General features: G+C 42.0%; 1 protein-coding gene across 1 annotated transcript; it reads right to left on the bottom strand.

Moving 5' to 3' along the window:
- Nucleotides 1–13,463: 13,463 nt before the first annotated feature.
- LOC121987634 (1-aminocyclopropane-1-carboxylate oxidase 1-like) lies at nt 13,464–14,884 on the bottom strand. Its single transcript, XM_042541378.1, has 4 exons — nt 14,754–14,884; nt 14,496–14,647; nt 14,198–14,421; nt 13,464–14,123 (listed from the first exon to the last, which is right to left on the bottom strand). Exons 2-4 carry the CDS (start codon nt 14,598–14,600, stop codon nt 13,559–13,561), a joined length of 894 nt encoding a protein of 297 aa, XP_042397312.1. The 5' UTR covers nt 14,601–14,647; nt 14,754–14,884; the 3' UTR covers nt 13,464–13,558.

The following is a 14,884-nucleotide window of genomic DNA, read 5'->3' as shown; positions in this document are numbered from 1 at the left end:
AAGATCTGAGATGAATGCCGTGAGCTCTTTTGAAGGAATCACACGCCTGCAGTCTTTATCTGCGCCAACGGTCGGATTTTGATCGATTGGATTGCTCTCAATCGATCGGGGAGGCTTTGGATCGATCCAATGATCGATTCAGAGTGCCTCTGTGCTCATAGGAATCGCCTGGATCGATAGGCTGATCGATCCAGGGCTTATCGCGCAACATTGTCATCTCCCAATCGATCCACTGATCGATTAGGAGCTCTGGATCGATCAACTGATCGATCCAGAGGCGTTCTATGCGCGCGACATTTCTTCCCAATTGATCGGCTGATCAATTGGGAGGAGCTCTGTCGCAGGGACTCACCCGATCGATCGACTGATCGATTGGGAATCATCCAATCGATCGGCTGATCGATCCAGATGCTAGTTTTTGCCCAAAACCAAGTCCTAAGTCCCCCAAACCAACATCCGGTCAATCCATGACCTGTTGGTACATCATGCCTAGCATATGGTCACCCTTGACCTGCTAGGACTCCCTCACCAAGTGTCTGGTCAATCTATTTGACCCATTTGGACTTTTCTCCTCGTGCCAAGTATCCGGTCAATCCCTTGACATACTTGGACTTTCACCAGATGTCTGATCAACCTTGACCCATCTGAATTTTCCCCGTGTCTGGCTTCACTCACCAGGACTTCTAACTGCCCAGCTTCACTCACTAGGACTTTCACCTGGCTTCACTCACCAGGATTTTCTCACTGCCTAGCTTCACTCACTAGGACTTCCACCTGGCTTCACTCACCAGGATTTCCTTCTGCCTAGCTTCACTCACTAGGACTTTCCATCTGCCTGACTTCACTCACCAGGGCTTTCACTTGGCTTCACTCACCAAGATTTTCATACTGCCTACCTTCACTCACTAGGACTTTCACCTGGCTTCACTCACCAGGATTTTTCTTCTACCTAACATTCCAGTTAGGACTTTCCCAGTCAAGTATCCGGTCAACCTTGACCTACTTGACTCTTCTACAACCAAACTGATCAAGCCCTGATCAGTGGAGAATTGCACCAACAATCTCCCCACATAAACAACTGCACCTGCACTTGTCTATATCATCGAAGTCTTGTATTGTCAAACATCGAAACCCAAACCAAGACTCAAGCTTGGTCAACCAGGTCAACCTTGACCTGAGGGATATTGCACCAATAATCTCCCCCTTTTCGATGTTTGACAATACCTCATTTAAGTTAGGTTAATTCTCATAGCCTCAACTTTCTTCATGCCACTAGGTAATGAAGGCTTGAGTTATAACCTACATTCTCCCTCTAAGAAGGCAGACTCCCTCTTAGATAATGAAGGCCTAACTTAAATCCTTCATTCTCCCCCTAGTGGCACACATCAAACAAATTCGCTTGTTGAAAACTCCCTCCTTTGAGACTCTCCCCCTGAAGAGTTGCTCATCGTTGTTCACAACTTCACTCGTTGTGATCAACACGATAATGAAGGTCTCATACTCTTCATTATCATCAATGCTCGCCCTTGAGCATTAACAAGGTCCAATAACTCAAATGAAGGTCTCATACCCTTCATTTGTATCGAATGCTCATCCATGAGCATATACCAACTTGAACCACTTGAACAATGAGGATATCCACTCCTCATTAAAGTTCAAACGCTCAACCTTGAGCATGTTCTTAAAAAAAGATTAACCACCTTCCAAGGTTCATGAAAAATAGTTTTTATGTCTTTAAATAGTACCTCCCCCTAAAGACATGGTCGTACCTTCTGTCATTGCATCAACAATGACTTGGAATCCCTAAACCTTTAGGAAACCCAAATTTAGAAGTTTTGAGGTTCAAACATTCAATATTTAAACCAAACCTCAACCTAAACTTCAATTTAGTCTTCCTCAACCAATCCATCCTCGTTTTCAATCTGAAAACGCCCTTTTTATGTAAACAAATGTATTTTGAGGGGTTAGGAATGGTTTCCTAGACTAAACAAGGGTCAAACCACTGAAAATCAGCTTTCCCAGCTGAAATCAGGTTCCCCAATCGATTGAAGTTGGGTCCCAATCGATTTCACTGCCTTGAATCGATCCACTGATCAATTCAGCCAGTCTGGATCGATCGACTGATCGATCCAGCGAGCTTCTGCTCGCGAGAATGACCTTCTCAATCAATCGTCTGATCGATTGAGGCACTCCAATCGATCGGGTGATCGATTGGAGACCTGAAATTATTGAAATTCAATTTCAGCCAATTTCAGAAACCCCTAGAAAATTCTACAAAAATTCTAAAAATCATAAAAATTTGTGTAGACATTATTTAGGGTATACTTTATCAAAAATAGTTTTCTATGAAAATACATCATATTTTCAAAGATTGACACAAAATTGAAAACTTGCAAAAACTTTAGTGTTTTCTTCAAGTTTGTGCCTAACTCTTCAATGATGATCACTATCAAAAGATAGTCTTCATCAAGGTTTTCCAAAAGCATTTTAAAATGATTTTCAAAACCAATATCCCACCATGTTTCTTGGGCTTAATGCACATAACTTGTGCATTAGCTTTCCCAATGATGGAAAAACACATAACTATGTGTTTTGATGAACTTAAAACTCAAGGAAATGCACTAAATCAGCATGTTGAGTTTTGTTCATCATCCTAACATTTCACTTGTATCTACTATGCACAAAACACATACAAGTCATCTTATAGGTCTTTGTGAGATGTAAAATTTTGATTTTGCCCTAGTCTAGAGATCATGCATATCTATCTAGGCATTTTGTGGATATTGAACATCCACCTAGGATGTTCATGATGATACCACTTGTTGATAAATGTCATTTGTCCTTAATTTTAAGGAAATAAACATAATGCATGATAATGTTATGGCATACATCAAAAAGAAATAATTTTCAAAAGAAAATTTCCTATAACTACATGATGTATGTATGTCATGACATGGTATTTTTATGTTTTTCATCATAAGGTATGAATGCAAAAATAATCATGATGTCATGACATATAATGGGCAAACAATCATGACAATGTTTAGCATAAATAAAATACCTAGATTACCTATCTAAGTGTCCTTAAACCTTAGCTAAGTTAAAAATTAAACCTAGATTGCCCTATAAATGCTCCAATAAAATGCCAAAACCTAAATTGGCATTTCTAGTTCTCTTGATTAACTTATGCCAATTGAAATTAAGCTTATTCCTCAAATGTTGGCATATTTCATTCTTCCACAAGAGTAACACTAAAAAAATACCAAAATCCCAACTTGGTATTTCTTATGTTTTCCCAAATTGTGCCAGTTAAGATTAAAATCAAAATTTCCAGAATTAGGCACATTTTACTCTTCCAAAGAGTAAATGATAAATCTATTTCATTTTCAAAGGTTAATAATAACCTTAAAAATACTCCTTGAGTGTCAATTTCTTCAAAGTTGGGTTAACTACCCTTCTTCTTAGAGTTGATACTCTCTAACCCATCTATAGGGTAGAGAAAATGCTCCTAGGAACCCAAAACCTATTGGTGCTCCTTGGATACTCTAGGTATTCACTAGGGATAACTTCCCTAGATATCTTCCTAATGACCTTGTTTGACTTCTTAGAATCCTTGATCACATTTTCTAGGTCAACCCTAGGGATTGCTTCCCTTATGACCTTCTTTGTGACTTTCTTGGACTTCTTAGAAGTCTTAGTCACATTTGTTGTAAAAATACTCTTAGGAATAACCTCCCTAGTATTCTTGACTTGACCACAAGACCTAGGGTTTGTTCCATAACTATATGGAACCCTATGGTATGACATTTCATCCTTCTTAGCCTTAGGTTTGTATCCCAAACCTCTATGGCCATTGGATGACCCTTGTTGTCCTAAACATAGATTTTGCTCATTTTGCCCTTTAAGGATATTTTCCATCCTTTTTAGGGTCTTTTCTAGTTTGTCAAGTCTTGACCTCAAGACTTGATTTTCCATCACTAAGTCCTTAGTTTTTAGTTTTCCATTAAGTCCATGAGCATTTTTGTTTCTAGGCTTGTAGCTATGGTCCTTAGTGTTATTGCCTAAATTCTTATCTACCTTCCTAAACCTAGGTGTGGTAGTTTTAGCATGTAGAGCCACATGTTTTTCTTTAAAGCTCTCATGCTTCTTATTTTCATGGTAAATAGCATTGAAATGATATAAATTAGAACTATCATGCTTTTTACCATTATTTAAGGGGATAGGCTCAATGAATGATACCTTCCTTGTTACTTTGGAGGCTCCCCCTTGAGTTGAGCTTCCTCCTTGATCCTTGACCGCCTTCTTCCCCTTAGGGCATTGACTTCGGTAATTCCCCTTTTGATTGCAAGAGAAGCACACAATGTGCTCCTTGCTCTTCTTTGTATTGGGAATGATCTTCTCGGGCTTCTCCTTGCCCTTTTGTGTCACTTGGCCCTTCTTTTTGGCTAATTTAGGGCATTTGCTCTTGTAATGCCCATGTTCCCTACATTCAAAGCATATGATATGATTTTTATTTTTAAATGAACTATTTATACCTTCTTGTGTAGGGGTGACACTTGCTCCTCCATTTGACTTGGAAGTAGAGACTTCCTCTTGATCCGGAGATGATACTCCTCCATTTGATTTTGCTTGACTTGTGGAGGTGGAAGCTTCTTCTCCATTTGACCCGGATGTAGAAGTTTCTCCTTCTTCTTGATCCGGTGCCACCAAAAGTCGCTCCCCCTCAATCCTAGAGGTGGAGGATTCACCTTCTTCTTCATCCTCTTGTGCATGAAACAAGGAATATGCTCCTTCCTTGCTCTTTTGATTGCACTCCTTTGAGGATGAGGATTCTTGGACCTCTTCTACGGAAGTTGAGCATCTCTTAACTTCGGAATTCTCCTCCTCTTGGTCTTGCTCCAATGAGTCACCCTCTTTGGATTTTTATTGGATTGGTATAGTGGAGGGGATCTCATGAATAGTTGCCAACTTGCTCCAAAACTCCTTGGCATCCTTGAATTCTCCAATTTGAGCCAAAATGTGGCTAGGCAATAAGTTGACCAAAAGCTTGGCCACTTTATCATTTGCCTCGCTCCTTTGAATCTGCTCTTTGCTTCATTTGCTTTTCTTGAGGACTTTTCCCTTGGAGTTCTTTGGAGCTTCGAAACCTTCCATGAGAGCAAACCATTGCTCTATCTCCACCATTAAGAAATTCTCGATCCTTGATTTCCAAAGATCGAAGCTTGTTGAAGCGTATGGTGGAGCCACCCTTGTGTCAAATCCAAGTCCATCTTGGAATTACATCTTGAAGTTGAGCTTCTTGAATTCTTTGACTTTGATGAATTTGCTCCAACTTCTTCACCCTCTAGCTTTGCTTGTTTTGTTTGCCCCTTCCGGCGATGATTCCGATGAAGAGCGACCTCGCTCTGATACCACTTGTTGGGACCGAAATGTAGCTAGAGAGGGGGGGTGAATAGCTTGTCGCGTGTTCGTGGTCGGCGTTGCTTGTTTCTTCAAAGATGTGCAACGGAAATATACAAGAAACAACACACACAACGCTAACAAATAGATTTACTTGGTATCCACCTCCAAAGGAGGTGACTAGTCCAAGAATCCACACACTCACACACACCTCCACTAATAAACACTCCCTTTCGGTAACTACCGAAGGCGGAGAAGCCCTACAAGTTCACACTACAAGAAGAAAGGGAAAGGATACACAAATACAAGCAAAAGCTTACAATGAGTATAGAAAACCCTAACCCTAGCTTTCTTCCTCTTGCTGTAGATCCGCCTCTTGACTTGGAAAAACCTCCAAGAGCTTCAAGAACTGGCGGTGAGAACCCTGTGGAGAAGCTATGTGATCGCTGGTGAAGATCTGAGATGAATGTCGTGAGTTCTTTTGAAGGAATCACACGCCTGCAGCCTTTATCTGCGCCAACGGTCGGATCCCGATCGATTGGATTGCTCTCAATTGATCGGGGAGGCTTTGGATCGATCCACTGATCGATTCAGAGTGCCTTTGTGCTCTCAGGAATCGCCTGGATCGATCGGCTGATCGATCCAGGGCTTATCGCGCAACATCGCCATCTCCCAATAGATCCATTGATCGATTAGGAGCTCTGGATCGATCGACTGATCGATCCAGAGGCGTTCTGTGCGCGCGACATTTCTTCCCAATCGATCTGTTGCAGGGACTCACTCAATCGATCGGTTGATCGATTGGGAATCATCCAATCGATCGGCTAATCAATCCAGATGCTAGTTTTTGCCCACAACCAAGTCCTAAGTCCCCCAAATCAACATCCGGTCAATCCATGATCTGTTGGTACATCATGCCTAGCATCTGGTCACCCTTGACTTGCTAGAACTCCCTCACCAAGTGTTTGGTCAATCCATTTGACCAATTTGGACTTTTCTCCTCGTGTCAAGTATCCGGTCAATCCCTTGACCTACTTGGACTTTCACCAGACGTCTGATCAACCTTGACCCATCTGGATTTTCCTCGTGCCTGGCTTCACTCACCAGGACTTCTCATCTGCCTGCCTTCACTCACCAGGACTTCTCATCTGCCTGCCTTCACTCACCAGGACTTCCAACTGCTCAGCTTCACTCACTAGGACTTTCACCTGGCTTCACTCACCAGGATTTTCTCACTGCCTAGCTTCACTCACTAGGACTTCCACCTAGCTTCACTCACCAGGATTTCCTTCTGCCTAGCTTCACTCATTAGGACTTTCCATCTGCCTGACTTCACTCACCAGGGCTTTCACTTGGCTTCACTCATCAAGATTTTCATACCGCCTAGCTTCACTCACTAGGACTTTCATCTGGCTTCACTCACCAGGATTTTCCTTCTGCCTAACATTCCAGTTAGGACTTTCCCAGTCAAGTATCCGGTCAACCTTGACCTACTTGACTCTTCTACAACCAAACTGATCAAGCCCTGATCAGTGGAGAATTACACCAACAATCTCCCCACATGAACAACTGCACCTGCACTTGTCCATATCATTGAAGTCTTGTATTGTCAAACATCGAAACCCAAACCAAGACTCAAGCTTGGTCAACCAGGTCAACCTTGACCTGAGGGATATTGCACCAACAATTTGTGTGGGATTCCGAATCGACATAGGATATTTTTCTATAGGAACTGGATAACAGCTCCTTCCGTAATCCTGGTCAGGGCATCTACCTCCACCCACTTAGAAAAGTAATCTACCGCTATGAGTAGAAATTATCTTTGACCTGGGGCCATTGGGAACGACCTCACGATGTCAATGCCCCATTGATCAAAGGGACAAGAGACTACTGAGGCCTTGAAAATCTCTGTCGATTGATGGGACAGGTTCTAATGCTTATGACAATAGAGGCAAGTGGCCACCAACTGCTGGGTATCCCTCTGCAAGGTGGGCTAAAAATACCTGGCCAACAATTCTTTACGAGCTAGTGTCCTTCCTCCCACAAGATTGCCACAACATCCCTAGTGAATCTCTTACAGGGTATACTCCGCCTCGTTCGGGCCTAAGCATTTGAATAATGATCGAGAGAATGTCCGATTGTACAACTGTTCCCCGATCAGTGCGTAAGCATGAGTTTTCTTCTTAATCAATCTTGTAACTTTAGCATCGACGGGTAAGATACCTTGCTAAAGATATATGATCATTGGGGCTCTCCAGTCGATTGGTTCTTCCTAGTTATTCTACAAGTTAATCTAGGCTATCAGAAAACTGTGGACTATCAATTTATCCAAGACCCAAGTAGTCAAAGAGCTGGCCATCCTAGCTAACTCATCCGCCTTTTGATTGTCTGCCTTGGGAATTTTGGTTACTGTGACCTCCTTAAAGTCTTCCTTCATTTTCTTATACACTTCTCTATAAAGCTGTAGCTTCTCATTATTGATCTCAAAGTTGCCAGCCACTTACTGAACCACCAATTGGGAATCTGAGTAAATGATTACCCTCGTGGCCCCTATGTGTCGAACTTCCTACAATCTAGCCAGTAATGCCTCATACTTCGCCTCGCTATTAGTAGCTCTGAAGTTTAACCTAATGGCCAGTTGCATGATATCTTCTTAAGGGATATAAGGAGTATCCCCACTCTACTTCCTTGTTGAGTGGGCGACCCATCTATGTATATCTTCCATGTTTCCTCAGAATCATGTTGATGGATTTCCATCAGGAAGTCGGCCAAGGCATGTGCTTTGATCGTTGGCCGAGGTTGATACTGTATATCATACTCTCCTAGCTCGGTTGCGCATTTGATGAGACGACCGTCTATTTCTTTGCTGGTAAGGACTTTCCCCATGGTTCTATTGGCCAGCACAGTAATTTAATGTGCCAAAAAATAGGGCCTCAAGCGGCGGGCCATGAGTATCAACCCGTAAATCAACTTCTCAAGGGTCGTGTACTGAGACTCGGTTCCTTTTAATAGAAGATTGAAGAAATACACTGACCGTTGTACATCATCTTGCTTTTTCACCAGAACTGCCCCCACTGCCTCAGGGGTAGCTGACAAATACACCCAGAGCGGCTCCCCCGCAATATGTTTGAATAATGAGAGCAGGGTCTCCAAGTGCTGCTTCAGTTTCTCAAAAGCTTTGCTACATTCTTTGTCTCATTGGAACTTGCAACTCTTTGGAGCACTTTAAAAAAGGGGGAGCGCTCGATCTGCAAACCGAGATATAAACCTGGAGAGCATCGTGATTCTTCCCACCAGCTTCTGGGCTTCCTTTAGATTTCTAGGGGCCTACATATCTCAGAGTGCTTGGACCTTCTCCAGGTTGGCCTCGATTTCTCGCTCAGTGACGAGATATCCTAGGAGCTTTCCCTCTCGAGCTCCAAATAGGCACTTCAGTAGATTTAGCTTTAGCCCATACTGCCGTAACATGCCGCAGGTCTCCTCCACATCAAAAATCAAGTTTATTGCCACAATAGACTTGATGAGGATGTCGCCCACGTAGACTTCCATGTTTCACCAATTTGTTCTTGGAAGATCTTGTCCATCATCCTTGGGTAAGTAGCCCTTGCATTTCGTAGCTCAAACAGCATAACTGTATAACAGAAAGTATCGTCTGCCGTGATGAAACTAACTTTCTCCTGGTCTTCCCGGGTGAGAGGAATATGGTGGTATCCTTGGTAAGCATCGAGCATGCAGATCCTTTCATAGCTCGAGATTGAATCCACTATCTAATCGATCCTCGATAAAGCGTAGCAGTCTTTGGGGTTAGCTCGGTTGAGGTCCCGAAAGTCGATGCAGACCCTCCACTTATTATTGGGCGTGGACACTAGGATCATGTTAGAGAGCCAGGACAGGAATTGTACCTCTCTAATGTGTCCTGCTCTTAAGAGCTGATCAACTTCAGCTCAAATGATCTTATTTTGCTCGACCGAAAAATTTCCCTTCTTCTTCTTAACCGACCGGGAATTAGGCAGGAGATGAAGCTTGTGCTCAACTACCTCGGGCTTGACTATTAAGGGTTATGTCTTCATTGGTGACTGATAAGATAGAACTATATCTGAAATAGAGTCAAGAGATGCTACTTTTCTCGAAATTGAGTTCCCAACATAAGGTGATGTTGATAAGACAATTCCTCTATATGCGATAGAGAAGGAGGATAATGTTCTTTTATCAACAAATAAGGAGATGTCTGAATCTAGTCAACCTAATGGGAGTGATTTGCTACTGAATGAGTTAGTTTCTCAATACTCTAATCTACAAAGAAGTAGTCATCAAATTATTCCTTGGAGAAGGTTTGACATTGAGAATGAGGCATTGATGATTCTCCCAGTTGACAATGAGGAACCTCGAATAGTTGAGGAGGCTTTAAGATACTCAGGTAGAAAAGAATATAAAGTTGCAATGGATGAGGAAATAGAGTCAATGAGAAAGAATAAAGTTTGAGATTTAGTCGATCTTCCTTCTAGCTAAAAGGCTATTAGGAATAAGTGGATTCTCAAAATAAAGAGAAAAGCAGATGGATCGATTAATCGATACAAAGCTCGTTTAGTTGTAAAAGGATATACCCAAATGGAGGGTATTGATTTTGAAAAGACATTCTCCCTAATTGTGAAGTTTGTGTCAATATGTGTCATCCTAGTCAATAGTAACATAATTTGACATGGAATTACATCAAATGGATGTAAAAATAGTTTTTTTTAATGGTAATCTTGATTAAGAAATCTATATGGCACAACCAAAAGTTACGTTGTTGAAGGCCAAGAGAATAGAATATGTAGATTTGAGAAGTCTATATATGGGTTGAAGCAAGCGTCAAGACAATAGAACAGAAGATTTAATAAAGTCATTTTATCTTATGGTTTGAAATGATCAATGAGGATTATTGCGTTTACCTAAGAAAGGAAAAAGGAAAGTTTGTCATCTTATCATTATATGTTGATAATATGCTAATAGATGGAAGTGACATGAAGTGTGTGCTAAAAGTCAAATCATGTCTTTCATCACAATTTAACATAATAGATATGGGAGAAGCTGAGTGCATCTTAGGAGTGAAGATTATTAATGAACATCAAAAAGAATTTTGGGTTTATCTCAAAGGCTTATATCACTAAGATACTATAACACTTCAATATGTTGAATTGTAACATTGTATCCCAAGACTCTTGAAGAAATAGCTGAAATGAAGACATATGCTAGTTCTATTGGTAGTTTGATGTACAGTATGTTATATAGTCGTCCTGATATAAGCTATGGTGTTGACTTGGTTAGGCTTTTCCAGTTAAACCAAGATTGAGATACTGGAAAACAGTGAAGAGGATATTAAAATATCTTAAAGGAACAACCGATTATGTATCTGTTTTCAAGGATCTAAGATGAACCTAAGTGACTACACAGATGCAAATTGGGCGGGGACCTTGATGACAGAAAATCCACATCTGTCATTAAGGTCCTGTAGAAGTAGGGAGTAAACAAGCTGAGCCGAGCCGAGCTTTGGGGTGTTCAAGCTTGTTTGATAAGGTAACCAAGCCGAGCCGAGCTTAAAATGAACCAAGCTTTTTAAAATGATTATTCAAGCTTGCTTGGTTTATTTTTTATGAGCTTGAGTTTGTTTAAAGCTTAGCTTGAGCTTGGTTCGTTTAGATATTATCGAGCTCTCAATTCAGGCTCGGTTTGAGCTTGACTCAAACTTGTCTTGAGCTTGGCTCAAGCTTTGCTTGAGCTTGGCTTGAGCTTGATTTGCTTAGATATTATCGAGCTCTTAATTCAAGGTTGTTTGATTATTTAAAACTTTTAGTTATTTGATTGGTTATTGTAGGGGTGAGCAGTCAATCCGCCAAACCGACCAACCCGCTTATACCGACCCGAACCGAACCGAAAAAAAATAATCCGCCGGATATAGGGCCGGATGTAGGGTCCTAATATTGCATTATCTGATCTAGTAGGGCCGGATAGTTTTTTATCTCAATAACCGAACCAACCCGATCCGATCACCCCTACTTGTAGCAACTAATGTTGATAAGCTGTTACACGTTGTAGTAACTACTGCCGATAAGCTGCTACACGTTGTAATAGTTATTTCCGATTAGCTGCTATAACGTGTAATGAGTAATGTCTATTATCATTTTAAAAAAAATTATTTTTTTTTATTATATTTATATTTATATTTTATATTTCATTGGATATAGGGTCGGATATCCAAATAACTGACAACCCGTCGGATATCTGAAACATAAGAACCGCCAGATATAGGGCCGGATGTAGGTCCCGATTTTGCATTATCTGATCTAGTAGGGCCGGATAGTTTTTTACCCCAATAACCGAACCAACCCGATCCGTGATCACCCCTAGGTTATTGAGCTTGATAATTCAAACTTATTTGTTTATTTTATTTTATTGTTTATTTACCATATTGAAAAGAATTTTATTAATGAATATGATTCATGAACATTGTTAACGAACGTTGTTCACGAACGTTAATAAGCTGAACACATATATGTTCAAGCTTGTTTATTTAGTTTAACGAGTTGTTCAAGTTTGTTTGTTTAATTAATCTTGTATATATTGAACGAACATAAATAAGCTCTTACTAAGCCGAGCGCCAAACTTATTCACGAACGCTTGGTTCATTTATAGCCCTATGTAGAAGGTCTCTTCCCCTTCATTTATGGAGGAAGGTGAATGGATTGGAAGAGGAAAAGGAAGCGACACCTTCTCACCTTCCTAACTCACAGAAGATGCATTAGTGGAGTCATTCCTTGGATTTGCCTTTCAAGTAACGAAGGAAAAAATTAGAAAAGCACAATCAATACTAAGAAACGAATTGCTTCCCGAGCAATCACTACCACTGCTAAAACAGCAGGAAGAAGACTGGTTAATGCAACAATAATGCCTTAAAAAGGACCTGCTCAAGTTGCATTGTCGTAAAGAAGTGGTTTAAACATGTCGCTCTTGAGAAAGAAAGGGAGAAAACTAAGTAGCAACAGGAGTTGCAGCCAAAACTTAACAAACCATATTAACCATGCATGTTGTTGAGTAACAAATTCCTCAAATGAGTTCAATAACCAGAACAAACACATACATCCATTGATAAACTATAGTACGAGTCAAGATTTGTGATCGGGTCAGCAAGTTTCCCGACTGAGATATGATCTCAAATAGTAGCTTAGTAACACTTTGTCGCATTTACATTATACAAACAAGAGTGAGTTTATGAACTCTTGTATAGCCTTATGAGCCATGTGATAAAACTACTACCAAGACTTTAAATACTTAATATAAGATTCCACATTTTATTTCTTGATTCTACCTAAGGTTTTCATTTAAACAAAAAATAATAGAACTAGATGGTTCTAGATTACTAAACTAATAGATTTATTTAATTATTTTGGTCAAAATAATAGCTGTTGCATGTGATTCTCAGGCAGGAAGAGCAAAGGAAAATGAAGTTTTGTAATGGAAGAGAATAAAAGCAAAGCTACTCTTTTGCAAGGAATATTCTACAGATCACTTTGCAGACAATAGTATACACCTAAATTCAAACATAAGAGCAGTAGTTTCGATTTAATGAAATTTCTAAACGAGCCTATCAGAGGAGGCGGCGCAGCCGATGCTCCTGAAGTCGTGCAGGCCAGGAGGAGGCGGCGCAGCCGATGCTGACGGGAAGCCGTACGCTTCCATCTGCGTCATCGCGTCGTGGAAGGACCTCGATCTCATGTGGCCCATGGCCATGGCGACGGGAGGCGTTCCACTCGCTCGGCAGAAAGAACCGGGAGGGTCGGTTCGTTCCCCGATTCAACTAATGACGTCACTGCGGATGCCCGTTATTTTGTCGGCGTTACATCCCATTTTATAACGGTTTTCCGACAAGATCGGACCGGATCGCACTGGACCGGCTAGACCAGCTCGATCAGACTATAAGGTCGAACCGGTTTGTCAATTTCTTGATTAGAATTTAGAAACACTTGACAAATTTAATTTTTTTATCATTTAATTGGAGCATTTTATAAATATGATTCCCATCTTAATTAACAAGCAAGCCAGATCATCATTATTATTATTAAACACCAAATTAACAAACTAAACCACCACTAATCATATGATTAGGCTGCAATTAATACTCTCACTCGAACCGTTCCTTAACGGCCTTAAACCGGGCACCTTTGTCCCCAAACTTAGTCCCCAAATAGTAATCCAGGTACTCCTTGAATCGGTACCCGGCTGGGAACACCAGCTCCGGCGCCGGCCCAATGACGGCGCCGCCGTCGGGATTGTAGAACGTGGCCACCGACAGCCGGCTGCCCCGCGCGTCGGCCCGGACCCGATGCCACACGCTCCGGTACGCCCCGTTGCTCACCACCTCCATTTGGTCGCCGAAGTTGACGAAGATCCGACTCCCCTTCGTCGGCGGCACCGGCACCCATTCCCCGTCCTTGAAGAACTCTAGCCCCGGAACGGCGTCGTCCTGCAGCAGCATGATGATGCCGCCGGCGTCGCTGTGGCCGCGGAGGCCCATCACTCTCTCCGGCGCTGGGCACTGCGGGTACACGGCCACCTTCGTCCCCACGAACGCAGGGGCGAAAGTACGCTTCAGGTACTCCTTCTCCAATCCCAGGTTCTCGCCGGCCAACTCCGCCAGCTTCTCCGCCAGCTTGATCAAGTGTCTACTGTACTCATCCATCACTTCCCTGCAAATCACAACCATATATAACATTAATCGACGACGACGACGACGACAATACACGAATTTAAAAATGGTAACTTGAATTCGAGCCCATGATGGATGAATTTTCCGGCGTTCGATACGGGTTGATGCTGCACGAAGTAGGTGGTCTCCCAGTCGACGTCGCCGGCGTTCGTTTGGGGTCCGAGTCCTCGTGCCAACTCTGAACTGTAGAAGCTTTCCTTGAGGTGCTCGTCGTAATGGGAATAGACCAGTTGCTTCACCTTCTCCATCAAAGCCACGTCCACTCCATGGTTTTCAACCTGCACAAACACACACACACTCTGAATGTGTCCGCATAGAAGAACTTCTTCTTCTTAATTAATTAATTAATTACCCAAAAGAAGCCCCAGTTCCTGCAGACTCGGTGAAACAGGGACATGGCCTGGCTCCTCTGCTCACCGATCTCCATTTCTGCGAGGTTGATCACTGGGATTTCCATGGTTAAGTTTCCTTTCCTAATTCCTACTCGAGAAGAACGGTACCGACCTGAGTTGAATAACAGAGAGAAGATCCAGGTGATATTTATAGGGGAGAAGACACATAAAAAAAAAAAAAAAAGCTGGAAACGAGAAAGAGAATTAATGGAACCTACCTGGTGAATGCCCTCGCGCCTTGGTTTTGGGGGCAAACTACGTGCAGAGAACCCTACGAGCGAGACGGGAGAGGGTTTATTTTATAGCTGCCTATAAGGCGTGGAATTTTGATTGGCTTTAGCTCGCTTGT

This window comes from Zingiber officinale, chromosome 5B (genome assembly GCF_018446385.1).
Source record: "Zingiber officinale cultivar Zhangliang chromosome 5B, Zo_v1.1, whole genome shotgun sequence".
NCBI lineage: Eukaryota > Viridiplantae > Streptophyta > Magnoliopsida > Zingiberales > Zingiberaceae > Zingiber > Zingiber officinale.
The sequence above is the reverse complement of the archived record's forward strand: the minus strand, read 5'-3'. Positions and strand labels throughout refer to the sequence as shown.